We start from the raw sequence: 24,759 nt of genomic DNA on the forward strand, positions 1-24,759 counted from the left end.
TATACATTTTACAAGTTTGAAAAAAGCAACTCTGTAGAACGAATCAGAACCACTACTATGTAACCTTGCTCTCATTTTGTAATCCTCCCACATTACCTGGAAATCACTTATAAGCCCCTCAATTTTCTGTATGTATTCCAAACAGGTGAAAGTGCAGTTTAATTGCTTTGAAGTCAGTGCAGGTCAATTTCTCCATGTGACCATGAGGACGATTCCAAATTACTGCAGAGTTCAACTGAATCAAGAATATTATGTTGAAGGTAGGAATCTCTGTTTAGAAAAACGATGATCTTGGCAGCAGTGGGGTGGGGTCGTTACTGCTGAAATCAATATTCATATTGAACAGGAAACTGGTCATTTTCTTTGTGCCAAGTTTGGTGTATGTAAAATTAACTGACTGCTTTGTTCCAGAATCTGGAATATGAAGTGGTCTGACAGCCCCACCCTAAGTGGCAAATTTGGGGCAATCAATTTTATTTAGTTCTCTGAAATATGCCCCGTGTCTCTAATCTCATTAGAGATTAGCCTCTTATCTCATCTGAAATATGTCCCATGTGGCAGAGGGTGAGGAAGTGCCTTTAAAATCCCACTATGTATATGCATTGCATTGCCTGCAGATTTCCTAGAGCAAATTCTTGCGGTTGCTTTGTACATGCATTTTTCATGGTTCGTTACCCTGTCATAGAAGAGAACGGGATGTCCCTGTGTGTGTGGATCAGCATGTAAATCAGAACTGATGAACCATAGTTAATGAGGTCCTATAAAAGTATATCATATTAGAAACAGTCTGGAAAATAATGGAGGCTTCCATACAAATTATGAAGGGAACCCTTTCAAATGTGTCTAATAGGAAAAATCAATTTCCAAACAAAAGAAAACAAAAATAGCTTTATGTACATAGATGTTGATTGTCATCAAAGATGGACAGTGCATTTCACAATGGGTTTCAATGTGCTACTGCTAGGTAAGGCAGTTCCATTCTCTTACACACACACGCACACACACACACGTAGAAGGCACACAATCAGGATGGGAAAAATATTCTCTCTTCCTGATCCTCAGTCAGACTGAAGATGAGGGTCTACTATTTATATCTCAAGTGCTACCTGCATTTGTATCAATCTGTATTTTGTTTGTATAATTCAGATCTAAACCATGAGTAGGCAACCTGGGGTTGTATCCAATGGTCGTCCTATTTAGAGTAGACCCATTGAAATAAATGGGACTTAAGTTAGATTTTATTTTATTTATTTATTATTAAATTTATTAATCGCCCATCTGGCTGGTCACCCAGCCACTCTGGGCGATGTACAGCGTACAATAAAACAGTTTAAAACAATAAAATTCTACAGTAAAAGCATTTTCTAAAATACCCTAACCCACCCCAAATGCCTGCCTGAACAACCACGTTTTTAATGCATGACGGAAGCTCATTAAAGCATGGCGGAGTTCCCTAGGGAGGGAGTTCCACAGAGTGGGGGCCACCACAGAAAAGGCCCTCTCCCTCGTCCCACCAGTCTAGCTGTCCTGGCTGATGGGACAGAGAGAAGGCCATCCGAGACTGATCTTGTTAAGCGGCCTGTCTGGTGTTGCTGGAGGCGCTCCTTAAGATACTTAAGATTGGATACAACCCCTAGTGCCCTTGAGAAGGAGTACAAAACTGGCTTTGGCTTATGGGAGTTGTAATCCAAAAATCTGGAGGGTACCAGGTTGCCCATCCTATTTTAAATGCTAATGTGTTTGTTACTAAAGGATTACTAAAACACATGGCTAGGCTTCAAGCAGATAGAATGACAGGCATCTCAAGAAAACAAACACGCTGAAAAATCTGTTTTGGATTTTGCAGATTGCAGAAACAGTGATGTGGAGAACAATATTCCAGTCTGTTTTGGTAAGCCTGAGGTCCAGGAGGTTGAAATTACATGCACTACATGTAGAACCCTGCCATTCTTTCTGAATTCTACTAATTAAATGGGTAACTGCAGCTTGCAACTAGTTTGAAATAGAAATGAATGATTGGTGAACCAAATTTGCTGCTGTTCTTAGAATGGGTTGTTGTTTTCATACCCCTTGTTTACCCAAAATATTCTGATCCCATTATTTGTAAAATTAAACCCTATTCCTCTTTTTGAGAGAAGTCCAGGTGTGTACTGCTTTTGGGGCACAAACCACAAAGTGGCAGCGTTTGAATGCCCCGTTCCTCCCCAGTCTGGAAGTATTAAGTATTCAACTTTTCAATTTGGCTCCCCAGGTCACCTGGTTTCTCTTGTCTGAGGGCTAAACTAGACACTATGTGAAAGGTGTAGTGTGCGGCTGATCCTCACTGGGTGCAATCCTATGGCTGCTAGACAGTGGCTAGACAGCCATAGGATTTTTCGGTTTTCGGGAACCAACCTTGAAGCCCAAGCTCCAAGGTCGGTTCCCAGAAAACTGCCTCCCTACCCTCACTCGTGCCTGCTCGTAAGAGGCACGGTTTGTCCCAGGTTCTGAGATCATAAGAGCAGCGTGGAGCAGGGGAAAAGGGGGCGTTCCTGGCGCGGGGAGGGGAGGGGACAGCAGAAGCATTGTTACAATGCTTCCAATGTGCTGTCCATCCAGCCCCCCCCCTCCAGAGTACTGCAGCTAGACACCAGAAATTGGCCATCTAGCCACTAATGCAGGGTGGCCAGAGCATGGAGGAGAAGATCCCCTCCGCACTCTGCCTGCTCTGCATTGGATAGGAGGTCGCCTCCGAGTTCGGAGGTGGCCGCCTATCCCCATAGGATTGCGCCCACCATTTTTCCCTCTTGATGTAAGCATCTAGGGCCCTGATCCAGATCTGGACCACCATGCATGGGTAGGAGTGGTTTAAACCTTCCTACCTAGCCACTCCTCCTCCCCTGAATTTGCCTCTCCCAGAGGCTAAGAGAGAGAGAGAGAGAGAAAGAAAGAGAGAGAGAGGGCTCCATTGGCAGCAGTGGAGATTTTTTTCTTTTAGTTCCCATGAGAGGGATACTTTAGTGGGGGGAAAGTGGCTGGGTGGGAAGGTTGGGGTCCCACAAGCTTAGCTGAAGGTCCAAAATGGTGAGGATCAGCAAGCAGCATGCTGTGTATTTCACAGAGCATGTAGTGTAGCTGACTGGCTGCAGTTTCCCTTCCAGCCAGTGTGAGGTGGGGGCCAACAAGGCCAGACAGTCCTTCTCTCCATGAGCTGCCCTCCTAGAACATTGAGTGAGGTGCCCAAGCCTGCTGCCAGGTTTCATCGTTTGAGCCTGTGCTGGTGCCTTTCCACCTAAGGTTAGCTAATCTCCAGTAATGGTGTGTCACCTGATGGGGAGGGGATAGAAACAGCTGAGTGCTTTACCTAGTGGCCCAAGGAGGGTGGCACCTGGAGGGGTTCATCCAGATACAGCTCTTGACTTCTACTAGTACAGTTCACTCAACCAGCTGGGAAAACTGAATGTAAGTGGTGAGGGGCGGGGGTAGTGGTACCGCAGTGCCAAGGCCTAGCTCTATCCTACACCTATTTATTTGATTGTATGGACAGACACAATGGGGCTGTTCACGCAACACGCTAACCATTCAGTGTGGCTTATTTTTCTCGAACAAGCCACCTTGAAAACCTGTGGTCTGTTGTTGGGTTGTTCAGGGTGGTTAATAAGCCATACTGCATGGTTAACAAGCCATCCTGGCTGTGTTCCGACAACACGATAACCCATGGTTCAACAAACAACCCACGGTTCAAAACAATCCACACTCAACCACTGAATGTGGGTTAGCGTGTTGTGTGCGTAAAGTGTACAGTATGCATGTGGTTCGGGAGGAGGGCTTTCTGCTTCCCCTTATGCACTTTCAGTCTACCCAGATTGGTCATGTGAACAGTGCTACTGTATGCAATCCAATCTATAAAGTTTAAGAGGAGTTTTTAAAAATATATATAATTGCTTTGAGCAAGAGGAACAAAACTCACATTAAAACAGGAAGCTCCTAAATACTCAGGGAAAGATTCTAGATCCTTTTCAAGAAGACATGACCTCGTGAAGTAATATTGCAGTCATGCTGCTGTCAAAGCGCATTATCCTCAGCACACTTACTAGAGAGTAAGCCCCATTAAATAACTTGGGGGTTACTTCTGAGCAGACATGTACAAAGCTGCTCTGTCAGCTACCTTTCACCTACAATTTTGCGGACGTTATGCATTGGAAAGGAAGATGACAGTTGGCAGTGCAAGCCATCTTTACTCAGAAGTAAGTTCCGCTGTGTTCAACAGGGGTTCCTCCCAGGTAACTTTGCATAGGATTGTAGCCCCTGTGACCTTAATACTAATTGAAACCAAATGTCCTACCCAGACAGTATTCACATTGGATATGGAACTTCAAGTCTTTAATCATATTGACCTATATCAACAAAATAGTCCTTGTTCATGCAAAATGCAAGTAGAAATCTTTGTTAATATAATTAGGTTTTTTAAAAACAAAAACATTTCAGTTGGCAAAATGGCCTTTGATGTGGACAGAACAAGAAAAACCATTTCGGTGAATATTTCGGACGTTGTCCCAGGCACAGATTATTATGTCCGCTTGTGCTGTCAGCGGTTTGTGTGCGAGGATGAAGGGCCAGTCACCTTGGTAAGTACTTGCAAGAATCTGAAAATGTTTCATGGAGACAATTCACCTAGCCGAATAATATGGAATTTCTTACATTACTAAGGTCTTTCAAAGATGATCATCCATTTTGTAGCATGTTTCAGGCAGGACAGAAATACAAAATGCTTGGTTTATTATTAGTTTCTAATTTTTCCCCCTAACTTCTTTCCCTTTCCTTTTTACTCCCCCTTTTCCATCAACGCCTTGGGGACATCTAGACCTGAGGGCCAGACTGCAGAAACTCTAAAGCAGCCTTCTCCAATCTGGTACCCTCTAGAGGTTTTGGATGTCAATTCCCATCAGCCCCAGGAGGCATGGCAAATGGTCAGGGATTATGGGCATTATAGCCCAACACATCTGGAGGTCACCAGGTTGTGCAAGGCTGCTCCAATGGGACAAATGGCTAAATGCAAATAACGGTATGAACTCCAGTCATTAGGTTACGCTAGTCACCCCTTTTTATGAAACACTTTTTATGAGACACAGTGTAAGAAAGAAATGCATAGGATTGGGTGGACGGACAGCTATGTCACACCACAATCTCATAACATATCGCATTGCATCTGAATCACTGGATGTTGGGTTGGCACACCAGAATCTGCTGATACTACTGCTCCATCAGTCCTGCTTTCTACTGGATGTGGTCTGATAGTCATGATGGCTATGTATTACTTCTGGGATCAGAGGCTGTATGTTAGGGAACATGAGCAGGAGGATGCAACTGTGCTCATGACGTTCTTGTGGGCTTCCACTGGGGCATCTGGTTGTCATGGTGGGATCAAAATGTTGGATTAGATAGGCCTTGGGTTTGATGTAGCAGAGCTCTTCTTATGTGCTTATGTTCTGATGTCAATAAATGTTAGCTTGGCCCAGTGGTGGCTAGTGGCTCCAATTTTGGTGGGGCCCTGAATCCATTCTGGTTTTCAGTCAGAACCAGCTGGAACTCTAAAGGAGCCATCCAAGGTGCTGAACCTATTTGGGGGATGGGGTTCAGCACCTTCGATAGCTCCAGAATGGATTCACAGCCGCACCAAAATCAGAGCCACCAGCCTTCACTGGCTCAGCCTCTGTTAATTGCTGGACTCTCTTCTTTATACCATCCCAAATAAGGGAAGTAAACACAAGTAGGAATTCCTTTAATGGGTATATAGAAGGGGGAATTTCAGCAAGTGTGGCTGTTCTCACCCTGGCATGAGAAGCTGCACTTGCCAAAGCTCCCTCTTCTACAGAACTACAAGATCATTGTCAACCTTCGCTTCTCATCTCTTTAGACCAAATGAATAGTTGTAGGTAGCCTTACCCAAGTCAATCAGAAGACAACATCAATCCTACTGTGTTGCTTTACCCTGGATCTGAGCCAACCACAGGCTTTTGAAATAGTAAGCTTAGAAAGCTGTGAAAGCCCTATGAAAACAGCACTCAGGCAACCATCTTGAGCCAGTTTGAAGTGTTGTGGTGTTGCAAAGCAAGCAAAGTGCCTGTAGACTCGACCAGGCCAGCCCTACCATTAGACAAAGTGAAGCAGCAATCTCAGGCAGTAGATGTGTATGTGTATGGTAGCAGCAGCACCTTGACTGTTCCTCCTGAGTCCCCCAGCCATTCCCTTCAGTTCGAGGAGAGATCTGTGTATGCCCTGTGGCCTGCCCAGTGCCCCCTAAGTTAACCTGTTGCCTTCAGGCATGGTAGAGGAGTCTGTCCCATCACCAGTACTGAAGTAAGATTCAATTTCCAGTCTGGTTGACATCTGTACATGGAATGGGAAAGCACCATCTTGTCCTTTGGCTCAGGCAGCAAAATGTCTTGGGATGGTTCTGAGACTCAAGACATGCAGACTTATGAAATGCTATTTCCTGTGCAGAAATGCTAGACTTACCACTTGCTGTTTTCCCATTTTAGGTCCGAGGTCAGGACTTGGTGAAATCCATTTCTTTACCATACATCAAGCTGCTGCCATGTCTGTGCATTGAGGTAAAGGTTTTCAACATGGTTTGATTATGTGACCTGGCTTAAAATATGGCATCTCACTAACTAAAGGACCATTATTTCAAACAGAGGGCAAAATCCCTAAATGAGGACCCAAAGAACTCCCCCCCACAACCTATATCATGCATGTAGAATTCTTTCAAAATCTGTGTTTAGTGTTAGTGCCAGATCCGATTTTCAATTTCAGCATGAACTTCAAATCATGTGAGGTAATCATAAAGAAAATTTGGAACAGCCTCCACAGAAGTATGCTTAGCCTCATCACTGCCTCCTTTTACATAGGCTTTGAAGACAATTTTATTTTATTTTAGATTTCTTTTAATTTTATTGTAAGTTGTGCTCCTGTTTTAAACTGTGTGTTAGCTACTGTTTTATTTTTTATTTTTTTTTTGGTTTTTGTTTAGGCTATTTTATATAGATTATTTTATTTTTATCTTGTTTGTATTATTCTGTAAGCCCTCTTGACAGAAAGATGGAGTAGAAACAAATACAAAATCAAATGTAAACATTTCTCCGACCAAAGTTCATGCACACGGTCACTTTCCATAGTTTGCTGCCACATAGGAAGAGTTTCTGGTTTAGAAGGCACAACATCTAGAAGCCCAATAACTTTAATCTTAAAAGCCTAAACAATGTTTTTAGTTAAGCATTATCCTGTTTCTCAAAATATGCATGCACATCTTTTGGAAGTGCTTGTAGGCATATAAAGTTTTTGACCGTTAAAGCCAGAGTGTTCCGTGAAGTGATGCATCTCTAGGCCTTTGTATAACCAGGCAGTTGATGGTAAACTATAGATACTTGTTTAATGGGATATGTGGTTGCTATTTGTCTAGACAAGCCACCTGGAAAGAAAAAGATGAAAATTAGTTTGTCAACTTGGAATCTAATGAATATGTACAAGGAGATCAGAAAAAAATGAGCACTTTGGATCTCTCTGAAAGGGAGTTGAGTACAGGGAGTGGTACTCAATGTTGGGCTTTCCGACTGCTGTAACCTTGGCACCAGCTCTGCCGGCCTGTAGTCCAGGTTTTGCACCTGCCAATCCTGTGCTTTTGTAAATAAACAGATTACAAATGGGATCTGCAACAAGGTGTGTAGAGCTGCCTCCCCCACCTGATGCCCTCCAGATGTGTTGGGACCACAACTCCCATAATTCCCAGCCAGCACAAAAGCACAGGATTGGTGGGTGCAAAAGCTGGACCACAGGCTGGCATTTCTAGCACCAAGATTATAGCAGGGTCACAGTTGGTATATCAGCCTTTATGTCACCAAGGCCATCTGTGTTTCCCATGACAGGGATGGATCTAAAAGCACCCCAGAACTGTGAACATGATCCTTTAGGGAGAGTGCAACCCCCTCCAGAGCAAGTTGAAAACCATTTAACTGGACAGAAGAACCACCCACCAACAGCACCTCCATCTTGTCTGTATTGAGTTTCAGTTTATTGCCCCATATCCAGTCCAGACATTGATTCAGAACATTCTCTGCCTCACCTGGATTAGATAGAAAGGGGAGATAGAGCTGGATGCCATCAGCATACTGATGACAACTAAGTCCAAATCTCCAGATGTCCTCACCGAGCAGTTTCATGTAGATGTTAAACAGCATGGGGGATAAAATAGAGCCCTGTGGAATTCCACAGCATAACTGCCAGGAGGCAGAGCAATAATCCCCCAGCATCACCTTCTGGATTCAGCCATCAAGTAGGAGCAGAACCACAGCATTGCAGTATCTCTAACTCCCAACCCAGATAGCCTATCCAGAGGGATGCCATGGTTGATAGTTCTGAAAGCTGCTGAGAGGTCCAAGAGAATCAACAGGGTCACACTCCCTCTGTCCTTTTCTTGGCACAGCTCACCTCGCAGGGCGACCAAGGAAGTTTATGTTCCAAAACCTGAAGCCTGATTGAAATGCATCTCAAAAATCTGTTTCATCCAAAAGTGCTTGGAGTTGGTTTGCAACCACCACTCTTAATGTTTTCAACTCACCTATACCTATCCACATCTTCTAGGTCCAGGATTGGTGTTTTTTTTTTTCCCAGGAGCGGGAAGAAAAACCACCCACCAACTGGGATATTCTCTCTGTAAGATTTGTTATGTTCACTCACTCCAGTGCTCTCTCTTCCAAAGGAATCTTACCCTGTAAAGCTAGGATGGGCAACTTGTGGCCTTCCAGATGTTTTGGCCTACACCTTCCATCATTCATCACCATTGGCTATAGTAGCTAGGGCTGATAGCAGTTGTAAGCCAAAATATCTGGAGGACCACAAGTTGCCCACCCTCGCTGTAGAGGTTGTGTCCCCCAATACTTCGTAAACAGAGGACATGTGGATAATACTTTCTTTGAAAACAGATTTAAAACTACCTGTTCATTTGAGCTAATGGATACATGTTTGGTTTGCAGGTATGGCCAGCGATTTCAGATGCACGGAGAATGCAATTGTGCCCATTTAAGAACGGCAAGTGAAATGTGCTTCCTGCTTTTTTGAGTGGTTGCTATGCTATTTCAGAAATGCATGCTGAGGGGGTGGGAAGGATAATAACACAGGTAGCACTGTTTACATTAAGAAACAGGTCTTCTGGTGGAATTTTTGAAATGGGTTAGAATTTTATATTCAACCCCAGGAGCTAAAGTTATGACTAATGGTTGGTTTTCAGCTTTTTTCCTGCTTGGACGAGGCACTAGGCAAGGATGTCCACTTTCCCAATTGATATTTGATTTATGTTTGGAACCCCTGGTGTGTACGATTAGACAGAACAGTAGTATTCATGGTTTTGTGCATGCTGGTTCAGAATTTAAAATTATTATTCAGCGGATGACGTTCTATGGTTTATTTAAAAACTCCAGTCCTATATTCCAGCTTTGATGAAATTAATACTTTTGGTGATCTGTCTGGTTATTCAGTTAATTGGTCAAAGTCTGAATTGATGCCAATTGGAAATAATGAGCCTGTTAAGATGTCACACTAAGCCATGATGGTTAGGAGTTTTGAGCTAACCATGGTGGCTTAGTGTGACGTCTGAATGGGGGTCAGACCCAACCATGGTGGTTTATTAACCATGCACAAACTGCACTCACGAACCACCTGCTGCAAGATGGTTAGTAGTGCTAATGTCTTCCTATCCACAGTCTGCACAACATACATAATTTTGTACACCTCTATTAGGTCTCTTCTGTTTGGGAATACCTATTCCCAGACATATATCTCATCTGATTAAACTAAATTTGAACAAGTCGATTGCATGAGGTGTAAATGGGCATTGTTAGTTTGTGGAGTAAGGTTAACACACTAAAGATGAATATCATACCTCAGAGTGTTTATGTTATACATGGGATCCTCTACTTATAACGGGCAAATATTAAAAAAAACCTCAATGCTTTGTTTGGTAATTTTTTCTGGGGGTCCTCTCCACCACAAATATCTTTGAAATGGATGCAGCTTTCAATTAAAGAAGGTGGGTTTGGCTTTCCAGACCTTGCTTTACACCATCAGGCCTACTTGTTGACCTGTACTAAATTTTGGTCTTTTTCAGCCCGATTAGATTTTCCACTCTGGTCAGTTCTGGAATCCTTCTGTCTGTACCCTCTTTCCAGATGGAAGGCACTAGGTTCTTGGCATACTAGAATAGATAAAACTCCTCCCACAATTTCAACTGTTCAAGAGGCTTCGTGTATAATATCACGTTAATTACAGTTTGAGCCATTTTCTCATGATAAATTGACTTTATGGGGAAATCCAGATTTTGAAATTGGCAAGAAAATGTTTTTGTGGTGGACATGGATGGATAGGATGATTTTTACTTTGGATCAATTATTGGGTCCAGATGATGAGTTTCTGTCATTTTCTGATTTATGTGTTAAATTTACCTGCTACAACTGAATGACAATACTTGCAGTTGTAACACTTCTTGGAATCTAGCTTTGGTCTGGCCACTTTTACAGCCTCAGAGCCCCACTTATAGCGACTGACCAGTCATATCGACCCCATGATTCATGTATATAAATATTTGTTATCAGTAAATAAATATGATACTCAGGTTTTAAGACAGGAATGGAACAGAGAATTGGAGTACTCTATTTCGCCTAACCAATGGATCGTTGTTTTAGCATCTGTACCTGAAATATCAATGGATTTTAGGCTACACCTTATTCAGCAAAAAAATCTTGTTTCGGGTTTATTGGACTCCACAACGCCTTTTTAATAAGGGTTTGCCTAATTCACATAAATGTTGGAGATGTATTTTTTTCCTCCATAGAATCATAGAATAGTGGGGTTGGAAGGGGCCTACAAGGCCATCGAGTCCAACCTCCTGCTCAATGCAGGAATCCAAGTCAGAGCATCCCTGACAGATGGCTGTCAAGCCTCGTCTTGAACACCTCCAGTGTGGGAGAGCCCACTACCTCCCTAGGTCATTGGTTCCATTGTCGTATTGCTCTAACAGTCAGGAAGTTTTTCCTGATGTTCAGCTGGAATCTGGCTTCCTGTAACTTGAGCCCATTATTCCGTGTCCTGCACTCTGGGATGATCAAGAAGAGATCCTGGCCTTCCTGTCCGTGACAACCTTTCAAGTACTTGAAGAGCGCTATCATATCTCCCCTCAGTCTTCTCTTCTCAAGGCTAAACATGCCCAGTTCTTTTAGTCTCTCCTCATAGGGCTTTGTTTCCAGTCCCCTGATCATCTTTGTTGCCCTCCTCTGAATCCTCTCCAGTTTGTCTGCATCCTTCTTAAAGTGTGGTGCCCTGAACTGGACACAGTACTCCGGATGAGGCCTAACCAGTGCTGAGTAGAGGGGAACTAGTACTTTCCGGGATTTGGAATTTTTTTGATTGTGAATTTTAACAAAACAAAACAAACCGAAAACATAACAAAACCAAAAAAAGAACAACAACAAAAAATACAACAACATGTTCTAAAATCCTCCATTTCAAATATTACTATATTCAAGAAAGAAAGAAAAAAGGTTACACATAAACTTCAGAAAAAGCAGACCAAATATCCACATATAAATCCATCTGCAAGTTATATCTATATACCACTCTTTCAAATATTGCTGGTGCTGTTACGTCTTCAGTCCACTGCATTATAGGCAGTGAGCTTTTATCCTTCCAATATTGTAGTATCAGTCTTTTAGCAACCAAAAGGGCATGAAAAATCCATTTACGCTGACCATGTGTTACGTTCCGAGAAGTGGGTAAGTAATTTAAAAGAACATTTACATCAGTAAATATTGAAGAGCTTTCCAATACAAAATTTATCCATATAATAACTTCCTCCCAAAAGGAGGCAACCATTGGGCATTTCCAAAGTATATGAATAAGAGAAGCATTGACTGCATTACACTTCCAACAATTAGCCGAATTTGACAAGCCTTTATTAAAAAGATGTTGTGGCTTCCAATAGACCCGAAACAAATTTTTTTTCTGAATAAGGCATAACCGAAGATCCATTGAAATGTCCGATACAGATGCCAAGACGGCAGTCCATTGATTAAACAAAATAGGACTTCCAATTCCCTGTTCCATTCTGGCTGTAACTACTTGCATCATATTTATTCATTGATAATAAATGATTGTAAGCATGAATCGTAGGTCGATATATCCTATCAGCTTCAATAAGTATTTCCAATAGCGAAGGAGACTCCAAAGCAGTAAAAGCAGCAGGACCGAAGCAGGATACCAATAAAGGTTTCAATTGCAAGTATTGCCATTCCGCTATAGCAGGCAAATCAAATTGATCTTGCAAAGCTGAAAATAGCAAAAACTCATCATCAACCCCCACTAATTGATCCAGGGTGAAGAAGGTTTTATCTGTCCAGGTCCACCATAAAAACATTTTCTTGCCAATTCTTAAATCTGGATTCCCACATAAAGTCAGTTTAGCATGGGAAAATGGATCAAACTGTAATTGATGTGACATTATATGCCAAACTTCTCTAACTGCCAAAATTGTGGGAGGAGCTCTGTCTACTTTAATATGCTGAGAACCTAATGCCTTCCATTTAAAGAGAGGCTCCAGACAGGAAGATTCCAACACTGACCAAGGTGGAAAATCTAGTCTGAGTGGAAAAGACCAAAATTTAGTAGAGGTCAGCAAATGGGCCCGATGGTACATAGCTAGATTTGGAAAACCGAACCCGCCTTCATTAATAGGAAGTTGCATCCTTTTTAAAGATATTCTTGGTGGAGAGGAACCCCCAAAGAATATACAAAACAAAGCATTAAGTTTTTGGAAATATATTTGCCAGGTATAAGTATAGGGATCCCACGTATAACATAAATAATTTGAGGTATGGTGTTCATCTTAAGTGTATTCATCTTATTCACCTTACCCCATACACTCAACTTTAAAGAAGCCCATCTATGTCTCGTGAAATATCATTAATCAACTTGTTTAAATTTAACCTAATCTTTTCAGGTATATCTCTAGGAATAGTTATTCCCAAGTAAGTAATGAACTCTGGGCACCATCAAAATTGCCAATTGGCTAATACACTAGAGTATACCCTATCTCCAATTGGCATTATTTCTGACTTTGACCAATTAATTGAATAGCCGGACAATTCACCAAAGGTATTAATCAATTTCATCAACGCTGGAACCGACGACTGGGGTCTCGAGATAAACAACAAAAGATCATCAGCATAAAGGCTAATTTTGAATTCTAAACCAAAATGAACAAATCCATGAATACCATTATTTTGTCTAATAGCACATGCCAGGGGTTCCAAACATAAATTGAATATCAATGGGGAAAGTGTACAACCTTGTCTGGTACCCTGCCCAAGTAAAAAAACCCAAACCCTGAGAATAAACTGTTAGTCATTCCTCTTGCTCTAGGAGCTGAGTATAAAATTTTAACTCATTTCAAAAATTCTATAGGAAAACCAAAATTAGTCAATGTAGTAAAAATAAATTTCCAATGAATTTTGTCAAAGGCCTTTTCTGCATCCAATGAAATGGCCGCCTGGTCAGTTCTTTCAGAGTTTAAAGCAACTAGATCAACAACTAATCTAAGATTATCACCCCCCTGTATTTTTAATAAATTCCACCTGGTCTGGTCTAACCAGTACAGCCATGACTTGTTGTAATCTATCAGCCAAGATTGCTGCTAATATTTTGATATCTATGTTAATTAATGATATAGGTCGATACTTAGCACAATGGTCCTTGCCAGGCTTAGGAATCATCACCTTCATTTAATGATGAAGAAAGAGAGCCCGCTGTGAAAATGTGGTTATAGAGGCAATACAATTTTGGGGCTAAAAAACTAGAGAATGTTTTATACCATTCAACTGGGAATCCATCCGGTCCGGGTGATTTCTCAGTATTCATTTTCATTATTGCATTCATAATTTCCTCTTAATGCAGAGGAGCTAAAAGGAGCTGTTGTTGTGAAGACTCTAAATGTGGAAGATTAATCTGAGAAAAAAAAAGTGTCCCTATCTTACTCTGATATCTTATTACTGGTACTATACAGATCAGAATAAAACTTTAAAACTTGTGAGATTATGTCTGTAGGAGAAGTATATACTTTGCTACTCTCATCTTTAATAGCTGAAATGACATTTTGATGTTGATGCTGTTTAAGACAATGTGCAAGGATCTTACTAGGACGTTCACCATTTTCCTAATATTTCTGTTGTAGACAGGTCAGAGCAAAGTCCACCTGTTGTGAAAGAATATTATTCAACTCATGTTTGGTATTCTATTGCTCTTCTTAAAGTTGTCCTGTAGGGGAAGTGGCAAATTGGTTATAAGAGATTTCAACTTCTTATTTAAGTGTGTCTGTTGAGTTTTTTTTAGCTTCTTTTGATAAGAAGCATAAGATATAATTTGGCCCCTTATAAAAGCTTTACTAGCCTCCCATTCAATGGCGCATGAGCCTGCTGTACCCTTGGTTAGTACTGAAATACTCTGTTAGTTCAGCTGACAGATGGGGTATGTGTATCTGGGGTATGATCTGACACTACCAATGTGTCAATCTTGCAATCTTTGATTTGACATACTAAAGTTGTAGAAATAAAAAAATAGTCTAATCTAAAGCCGTTATGGTGAACTGGTGAAATAAAAATATACTCTTTATCAGCAGGATGTAAAATTCTCCAAGCATCAGTTAAACCATATTCCATCATATAAGCCTGGAGTGCCAATCTCACAGCAGATTGAGTTTAGGAGAAGGAGTACTCCTATCTAACAAAGGATCTAAGACCTCATTAAAATCCCCACCCACAATGAAATAATCATAGGTAATATCAACCAGTTTAGCAAAACAATCATGAAACATAGCCAGAGAATCAATATTTGGCGCATATACATTGATCATAACAATTAATTTACACATATACTTTCCTACCAAGATCAAAAAACACCCCTCAGTACCAAAAATCATCTGCTGAACTGAAATAGAAAGTCACTTATGAATTAAAATTGCAACCCCTTTACACTGTGTTGAAGTATCTTTGACATAGGCCTCGCCAACACAGTCCTTTTGAAACATCTGTCAATCTGCAGCCATCAAATGGGTTTCTTGTAAGAAATCCATGTCAACAGTAAACTCTTTTAATTAGTAAGAACTCTTTTCTGTTTGTTTACATTTCATAGCCCCTTGACGTTCCATGAAGTCATGTTAAACATTGAAAGAACAAAAGCAAATTATTTGCCCCTCCATGCAAACACGTATTTCCAAATTTACAAACAATGACTAAATATACCATAAATGGTATATACATAACAAATACATCCTTAGTTTATATTTAGGACTAACAATTTCAGACATCATTGAAGTAGTTCTTGTTACGTAAAAACTGAGAAAAAATAAAAATTATTCAAAAATATGGACAATAGTTGAAAATAAAAAACCAAAATAAAAATAAAACTCAAATAATTCAATTTGTGTCCACATACTATAAAAAAGTGCCCCTCCCCAGCAGACCAAGACAAAAAAACCCTAAAAAACCCCCAAAACTTTTGCCTTCCATTTGGACCGATGTGCAACTGCAATACTCAGCTAGGCCCATCTTGCATATTGAATACATACACTGAGCATGGGTATACATATGCAAAAGGAGAAGAAGAAGAAAAAACGGAGGGGCGAAAGATTAGAAAAAAAAGGGGGGGGGAAGCAGTACCATGCAATGCTTTTGATCTGGCATGTCACCCAGACTTCTTATCAACTAGAGAACCCAAACAAAATACTGAGAGCAGCCAGAAAATAGAAAATGGCTGGATTCCAGTTCAAGAAGCTGAAGAAGATGGATCTTTTGTTTTCATTTTAATGCCAGTAAGAAATGATTCCACAGCATCCAAACTTAAAAACCTCTTCCAGAATTGTTGGAGATGTAATGCATCTAATCCTTCTCTTATCCATATGTTTTGGCAATGCCCAATAGTCGTCTCCTTTTGGGAGGCTCTCATAATATGGACAAACTTTGTACTGGAACACTCTTCAATATTGAATGATGTGCATATCCTCCTAAACTATTTACTGGTTTCTTGGATGTTAATGCATGGACAGCGCAAATGGATTTTCCAAGCCTTTATGACATCCAAAGGACTGATATTACAACACTGGAAGGATAAATGTTCACCTCCTGTAATGCAAAGGATTGAGGACCTAACAACGCTATGAGCATTTGAATGGGTGGTATATAGGTGCCACTCGCGAATGGATAAATATACGGATATTTGGTCTGCTTTTCTTGAAGCTCACACATAATCCCCTTTTCGTTTGTTTGTTGGTTTGTTTGTTTTACAATGCTGTATTTGATGGAATATAGTTATTTCTATGCATGTAATTTCTTGTTCTTTTTTTCTTCTTTTCATGATTTGTTTTTGTTTTGTTAAAATCACAATAAAAAGAAAAAAGATTAATAATAATAAAAAATTCATCAGGTTCTCAGCCTGAATTTTCCACAGATGTGTATCTGAATGTTTACCTTAAATACTTGTTCAACATTACAAGTAAGAAGTTTAGAGCTGAGTGTCAGGGTGGAAACTGAGCCCATAGACTAGAGCCCCAGAGCAGTTCTGATTCTGAGGAGGAACAGCAATCCATGGGAGAGGAGCCAGCTCATCCCTCACAGGCACAGCAGCTGGCAGAGGTTCCTCCTGCCGGCATTCCTGAGATAGATAGCGATCCTAGCAGTGAGAAAGTGCAGGAACAAGGCTTGCTAGATGCTCAATGCAGAGAGCGATGAGCGATGGAGGGTGCGGAAAGGAGGCGTAGTGCCCGTTTGGCGCGCAAGCAATGGCTGCCTCCCATGGACCCAAGGGAAAGAGGGAGGATCTCTCCCTAGCCCATAAGTTCTGGGTCTTCAAGTGACTCTCTTTCAAACGGGGATCAACTGCCTATTTGAAGCTTAGGCCACTCTGCTGTTCCTTGCTTTAGTCGCTGGTGATTAGCATCTGAAAGAGTCATTAAGTTGTAAAAGGATTAAAGCTTTGAAAAGAATCCTTTCGTCTGTGTCTTGAGTTGGCTATTGGAGTCTACTGAAAGAGGCTGCCAGGGCGCTCCTGACACTGAGAAGGTAAACCAACAAAACAAAAAACCCCAATCCTGATCTTCGTTATGTGCCACTGGCCCCAATAAACTTTCCTGGAACTCCATGTAATGGGTTACATCCAACGTCACGCTAGTGGAAGTCAGCTAGCATGACGCCATGATGGGACTTCCTCCCTCTCTCCTCCCCACTGCAGCTCTTGCGTTGCTTTGGAGGGTTTCCCAACCTTGTCAAGTAGATTTTGAGGATGCACAGGGGAGGGGGAGGGAGAATTGCCCCTTCCCAGTTCATGGATGGAACTGTTTCTGTCAGAGGCATGATACTGTTGGATGTGTAGGTTTGGCCCCAAGCAACTGTTTTCATACCCTATGTGGCAAATGCATTTTTGCTTCTCTTTGTAGTTATGGCAAGGAGCCGCAGTCAATTCCACAACACTGTGACTCGCACAGATATGTGAGACACATATCTAGAAACATTTGAGTTTGCTGTGGCAAATTATGGTGTTAAGGATATGCATAAAATGTAAATGTTGACGTCCCACTCAAGCCAATGAGAGGACAGAATCTGAAACCTTACCAAGAAGGTAGTCTTAATGCACTTAATGAGTTTTCAGCATGATGTGCCTCCTATCCTATATGGCAGGGGCCCCAGTGTAGTGCCAACAGTACCTGCAAAGCTCTCCACTCCTGCCCCCTTCAAAAATTTAGTTTTAATTAAAAAACTGGACAAATGTTAAGGAGCCAGATTCTTGTTCCTTACCCTACTACTGATCAGCCATTAGGCAGGGAGGAAGAGAAGGAAAGAGTTGCTTTCTGGCCCCACCCAATCTTCTTCCACTTATACTGACCTTTCCCCTTTGTGCTCTCTCTCCACTCCCAGCCTCACTATTTCTCTCCTCCTCAACCTCTTACCTCGCTGTTTCTTCCCCTCCTAGCCTCCAGCCTTGCTTTTTCTCCCCGCCCATCCCTTTGCCTTGCTATTTCCCCCTCACTCCCAGCCTCTAGCCTTGCTATTTCTCTCCCCCTCAACGTCTTTACCTTGCTGTTTCTCCCCCGCCCCCCAGACCCTAGTTTTACTCTTTATCTCCCTCTCATCCTTTTATCTCCCTATTGTGGGGAAAGGGTGGTTGAGCCTGGGGTTGAGGTAGGGAAAACTTTTTCACTGATACTACAAAATGTGTAGTAGTATTAATATTAGAAGAAAATCAAGTAGTGGCTTGCCATGTATGAGTAATTTTTTAGGACAGGTGATGTACCCATCCAGGACAGTTTATCTTATTGGGGAATCCACTTGTAAGGCCTGCCTCTTGACCAAGAATTCATAGTATTCTAGCCTTTTGTGTCTTTTTCTCCACACCCACTACTGTTAATGTGGCAGGTTCACAAGACAAAAACCTTCAGTAATGTCACCTTTTTGAGAAGTATGGTTGTGCATGGCAGTCAGTGAAACCTGCTTCCCATAATTCATTTCCCTCCTTGTGCATGGAGGGAAGAGGCCAGAAAGCAGACTCCGTAATATTGTGAAGGCCAGACGGGATGAGAAAATGTATCGACTCTGAAATTTTGCCAGATGTGGGTCTCAAACATGTGGCTGATAGTTCCATAATATTTGTTTGGCTGTTTTTCCAACCACAGCTGCAAATATATAAGTAGGGGCATGTCATGCTGGAAGGTGACCCAAGATATTCCATGCACTATCTATTTCTGGCAGGGCAGGGCAGCTCAGGTAAGGTTAGGCTCTGTTGAAAAGGTCACCAGCAGCAGGGAGCAGCAGGTTTAGTCCCTATCCTCATAGTTTTGTGAAAGCAGCTCTTGCTTTTCTCCCGAAGAGTTAATGGCAACTGTTCACTTCTATGGGGGACAGTAAAGCCCCACATCAGAGTTCTTTGGCCATGCTGAGTTTTCAGCATGGTGTGCCTCCTATCCTATATGGCAGGGGTCCCCAATGTGGCACCAACAGTGCCTGCAAATCTCTCCACTCCCTGCCCCCTTCAAAAATTTAGTTTTGATTAAAAAACTGGAAAAACATTAAGGAACCAGATTCTTGTTCCTGAACCTGCTGCTGATCAGCCATTAGGCAGGCAAAAAGAGAAGGAAAGGGTTGCTTTCTAGCCCCACCTAATCTTCTTCTACTCACACAGACCTTTCCCCTTCTCCACTCCCAGCCTCTAGCCTTGCTATTACTTCCCCCACCTCTTTACCTCACTGTTTCTCCCCCTCCTAGCTCCAGCCTTGCTCTTTCTCTCTCTTCTACCCCTTTGCCTTGCTATTTCCCCCTCCCTCCCAGCCTCTAGCCTTGCTATTTCTCTCCCCCTCAACTGCTTACATCGCTGTTTCTTCCCCTCCTAGCTCAGCCTTGCTCTTTCTCTCCTCTCTACCACTTTGCCTTGCTATTTCCCCCTCCCTCCCAGCCTCTAGCCTTGCTATTTCTCATCCCCACCTCTTTACCTTGCTGTTTCTCCCGTCCCAGTCCCTAGTCTTACTCTTTCTCTCCTCATCCTTTTGTCTCGCTATTATGGGGAACAGGGTGGCTGAGCCTGGGGTTGTGGTACGGAAAACATTTTCTTTTGTTTGGGGCTGGGGAAAGGTGTGTGTATGTGGATAGGATAAACAGAGTAATCCTATGTAGGCCTACTCTGAAGTAAATCACACTGAGTTCCTTGTAAGCATGAATAGGATTGCAACCTTAAATGGGTATTTTGTTGTGCTTCTGTGGGGTCAAATAATGTAGATTGGTTTTGGAGCTCAGACACTTCCTCTGCTTGTACTCAGTTTCTTGAGTGAATTGCCTGTCTTTTGACTAGCCAGGTGATGGAAACAATTATGTGACTAGCCATGGAAGCCATGATGTGACTAGCCACATCCTCTATGGGAGCCATTTTGTGGTAGTGCCCACAGCAGTTCCTCAAATTCCCAAATGTGCCCACAGGTCCAAAAAAGTTTGGGGACCCCTTGTTCTATGGCATTGGTTCCCAACCTTGGTCCCCCAGATGCTGTTCGACTACATTTCTCATCACCCATGACAATTGGTCATGCTAGATGAGGATGGTGGGAGCTGTAATCCAACAACGTTTGGGGATCCTGCAAGGGATATTGCACATGACAAGCATGGTGTGATTAAAAGATGATATAGCTAACACATCCCTGTGTATGATGCAACATTTTAAAATGTTCTTTATACCACATGGTATAAAGGCTAGCATGGAACAAAGATCATAGAATCATAGAATAGTAAGGTTGGAAGGGGCCTACAAGGCCATCAAGTCCAACCCCCTGCTCAATGCAGGAATCCAAGTCAGAGCATCCCTGACAAATGGCTGTCCAGCCTCTTCTTGAAGGCCTCCAGTGTGGGAGAGCTCACCACCTCCCCAGGTAATTGGTTCCACTGTCGTATTTCTCTTACAGTCAGGAAGTTTTTCCTGATGTTCAGCCGGAATCTGGCTTCCTGTAACTTGAGCCCATTATTCCAAGTTCTGCACTCTAGGATGATCAAGAAGAGATCCTGGCCTTCTCTGTGACAACCTTTCAAGTACTTGAAGAGTGCTATCATATCTCCCCTCAGTCTTCTCTTCTCAAGGCTAAACATGCCCAGCTCTTTCAGTCTCTCTTCATAGGGCTTTGTTTCCAGTCCCCTGATCATCTTTGTTGCCCTCCTCTGAACCCTCTCCAGTGTGTCTGCATCCTTCTTAAAGTGTGGTGCCCAGAATTGGACACAGTACTCCAGATGAGGCCTAACCATTGCTGAGTAGAGGGGAACTAGTACTTCCCGGGAGTTGGAAGCTATGCTTCTATGAATGCAGCCCAAAAGAGCATTTGCCTTTTTTGCAGCCACATCACATTGTTGGCTCATCTTCAGCTTGTGATTGACAACAATTCCAAGATCCTTCTCGCTTGTAGTGTGGTTGAGCCACGTATCCCCCATCTTGTAACTGTGCATTTGGTTTCTTTTTCCTAGGTGCAGAACTTGGCATTTCTCCCTATTAAATGTCATTCTGTTTTCTGCCCAGCGCTCCAGTCTACCCAGATCACTTTGTTTCTGTCTTCCAAAGAGAAGACAGAAACAAAATTCCCACCCAATTTGGTGTCATCTGCAAATTTGATCAGCATTCCCTGCACCTCCTCCTCCAAGTCATTAATAAAAATGTTGAAGAGCACTGGGCTCAGGACTGAGCCCTGCGGTACCCCACTCGTTACCTCTCCCCAATTTGAGAAGGTCCCATTGATAAGCACTCTTTGAGTCCGATTCTGTAGCCAACTGTGGATCCACCGGATCGTTGTTTCATCTAGCCCACTTCGAGCTAGTTTACTCATCAGGGCACTTTGTCGAAAGCTTTGCTGAAGTCGAGGTATATGATGTCTACAGCATTCCCACGTTCTACAAGGGAGGTTACTTGATCAAAAAATGAGATCAGATTTGTCTGGCAGGAGCAGGACTTGTTTTTGACAAATCCATGTTGGCTTCGTGTAATCACAGCATTGTTGTCAAGGTGCTTCCAGATGGATTCCTTTATCATCTGCTCCAGAATTTTCCCAGGGATTGATGTCAGACTGACTGGTCTGTAGTTCCCAGGTTCCTCCTTTTTACCCTTTTTGAAGATAGGGACAACATTAGCCCTCCTCCAGTCATCTGGCACTTCCCCCATCCTCCATGATTTCTCAAAGAGAATAGACAACGGTTCTGAGAGTTCTTCTGCCAGTTCCTTTATTACTCTAGGATGCAGTTCATCTGGCCCTGGAGATTTGAACTCATTCCAAGTCATTAGGTGTTCCTTGACCATATGCCTATCAATCTCAAGCAGCAATCCTGCCCCTTCAGCCTGTACTTTGCCTTTGCCAGGAGGGGGGTCATAGACCCTCTTTGGGAGAAGACTGAGCCAAAGTAGGAATTGAGCACCTCTGCCTTTTCTTTGTCATCTGTTATCGTTTTGCCATCCTTATTTAATAGCTGAACCACCATTTCTTTCCTCTGCCTTTTACTATGCACGTAGCTGAAGAAAGCCTTTTTGTTGTTTTTAGCATCCCTCGCTACCCTCAGCTCGTTCTCAGCTTTAGCCTTCCTGACGCCATCCCTGCAATTCTGTGCTATCTGCCTGTACTCTTCCTTTGTTACTTGGCCTTCTTTCCACTTCCTGTATTTGTCCTTTTTTGTTTTGAGGTCACCCCTAAGCTTTTTGTGAAGGCACATTGGCTTCTTCTGTTGTCTTCCACCTTTTCTTCTTGTTGGAATTGTTTGTGATTGTGCCTTGAGAATTTCCTTTTTTAAAAGCTCCCACCCATGAGGTAGTCTTAGGCCTATTTCTTTGTTCCCAAGTTGCTGTCACCAGTCTAGTGATGCCACAGAATTTCGTACTTTGTCAGCTTTTTGGTCGAAACCCACCCATTTCTAATGGTCACCTTTCTAAACTTGGAATTGATTGGGAGGTTTGAAGTATTTTGCAGTAAATTAGTACACAGATCCCCCTAGATTTTCAGTTATCCTACCATCTAGATGCCCCCCCCTTGCTTGAAGCACTCTTTTTAGCTGCTTCCCTCGTTGTTGCCATTGCTGTAGTTTTGACTCAGAGGAAGAAGACTCTGCAAGTACATCTTCATACCAGTGATCAGCGATGGCAAGAAACATCACATGACATCACACAGGCAGGCCGCATGAAAACAACCAGTTGGAAAGGGGGCACATAACACAGTGACAAGGGATGGCGTGAGAGTCTGAGAAGGGGGTGGAGTCTGATGGACTCCCTCCCGTCCAACCACACGGAACCCTCTTGCTGGGCTGTGGAGGGCTCGCTTGAGTGCTCACAACCGGTGGGAAGTGAGGTGAGGCCATCTGTCACTTTACCGAGTTGCCAATGTGTACAGAAATCATGGCTCAGTCACTTTGCAATCTAATGTTGCATCTATGGCTGCCTTAAAGGGGCAATGATTCAACATTACAGGGCTAATGTTGCAAGGTGATGGATGGCCTCGCAGTGCTTCCCGGATGGTTGCCAACCTGTCCTGTAGCTCTCGCGGTGCAGCCAGCTTGTGTGGGTGGGTGGCGACAGTGGCACGTCAGTCACCCAATGGGACCAGACGGAGATAAGACAGTCCATCCCTAGTAGTGATGCATGACATGTTGCACTATGAGATTGCAAACTACAGTTCCCAAGATGCATCCTGATGTTGTCCATGTGAAAAAACTTGTATACCTGGAACAAGATTTTGTATTTGAGCTCACATGGAGAAATTCATTACTTTTCAAAGTAAATAACGAATTTACTTGGGATATGCTAACCCATCTGTAGTGACCACTAGGAAGATGAGTGGTATTGAGCACAAGAACTGAATATGGCTCTTCTGTTTCTCCATAGTTGAGAACAATGGGGTCACCCCTCACCCATATCCAACATAATGATAGGCCGTTAGCTACAGTTGGAGAACAAATGAACTCAGATCATGATCTTGAATGTCAGGGGAATATATTGTGTGTTTCTACTGTTCCTTCATTACCCTCGTATGTTGTTTTTAGATACCAAGGCCCTGTGGGATAACATTATTTATAATCCTGTCACACAAACGCTGGCATGGGAAGCTGCCTGTCCTGTTCATGTCACTGTCAGCCTTTGTCAGCTGTTGAAGACTAATGATCAATGTGTTGATCTAGAGAACACTTCAAATACTGCTGCAGAAAAAGTAAGCACTGAAGAGCATGGATGTGCACTGGGTGTAGCATTTGGGTTTGGATTCATTGAGGGTGTGGGTGGGCCTGTTGACCAGACTTCGCCACCACCATTGGCTGTTTTTCTGAACATCTTTGTGACTGCGTGAAATTTCATTGCAGTTCTACCCCTACCACTCTAGCTAGCCATGTAAAAGGATCTTTTACATTGCTAGGATTCCAGTGCACTGCCCACTTAAGTAAAACAACAATAACAACACACAAACAAAGTTTGGATTTAAGTCTGTTTAGGCCTGTTTCACTTGTTAAAAATAATTCCTATGTGGAATTACTGTGAAGCTTGCCTGTAATCTGTCACACATGATATTCGCACATGTGAGATTTTCATAGGTTGCACATTTGAGCTCTGTGCAGATGACATGCCATGTGTACACTGAACTTGTGGAGGGGTTGGGTCAGGATTACACCTGCTTCCTCATGCCTGACCACTGTGTATTCACCTGACCTTCTGAACAGAACGTTTGTCACATAGAAGATGGAGTAGACCACTGAGTGTGGGTTAGTGTGTTGTGTGAACCTAGCCACTGACTCCCCCTCCATGCATTCATTGCACAGGACATGTCATTTGCATAGGGATTTGGTGTTCATCAAGTAAACATTGGGTTTGGTTCAGTTCAGTAAGTGACATTTATACTAGGGGTGTGCCACTTGTGGCTATCCAGATGTTGTTGGACTGCAAGTCCCTCACCCCTTGCCATTGGCACTGCTGGCCAGGGCTGATGGAAATTGTAGTCCATCAACATCTGGAGGACCAGAAGTGGCACACCCCTGAGTTACACAATTTTAATAAATGATGAATCTTTTTAAATCCTGCAAAAGCTAGTGATGCTGATGTTTGTCTTTCCAGAGGATGTCAATAACTAATTATTTGATCACTCTTTTCAATCAGGTGAAATATTCTCGAGTTGATGCACATCCAAGACTTTGCATGAAGGTA

The 24,759-nt window shown here is 42.6% G+C and overlaps 1 protein-coding gene across 1 annotated transcript in view; it reads left to right on the top strand.

Annotated features, from left to right (window-relative positions):
* IL17REL (interleukin 17 receptor E like) overlaps nt 1-24,759 on the top strand; it is an 85,296-nt gene that overhangs the window by 40,611 nt on the left and 19,926 nt on the right. The window contains exons 5-11 of the mRNA XM_084810942.1: nt 146-260; nt 1,847-1,891; nt 4,468-4,607; nt 6,522-6,593; nt 9,012-9,066; nt 23,613-23,776; nt 24,712-24,756. Coding sequence (XP_084667068.1) covers nt 146-260; nt 1,847-1,891; nt 4,468-4,607; nt 6,522-6,593; nt 9,012-9,066; nt 23,613-23,776; nt 24,712-24,756 — 636 coding nt within the window. The remainder of the gene's footprint in view (nt 1-145; nt 261-1,846; nt 1,892-4,467; nt 4,608-6,521; nt 6,594-9,011; nt 9,067-23,612; nt 23,777-24,711; nt 24,757-24,759) is intronic.

The sequence above is a fragment of the Heloderma suspectum genome, chromosome 7, assembly GCF_057233095.1.
Source record: "Heloderma suspectum isolate Gila_16-S chromosome 7, 16-S_ref, whole genome shotgun sequence".
Lineage (NCBI taxonomy): Eukaryota > Metazoa > Chordata > Lepidosauria > Squamata > Helodermatidae > Heloderma > Heloderma suspectum.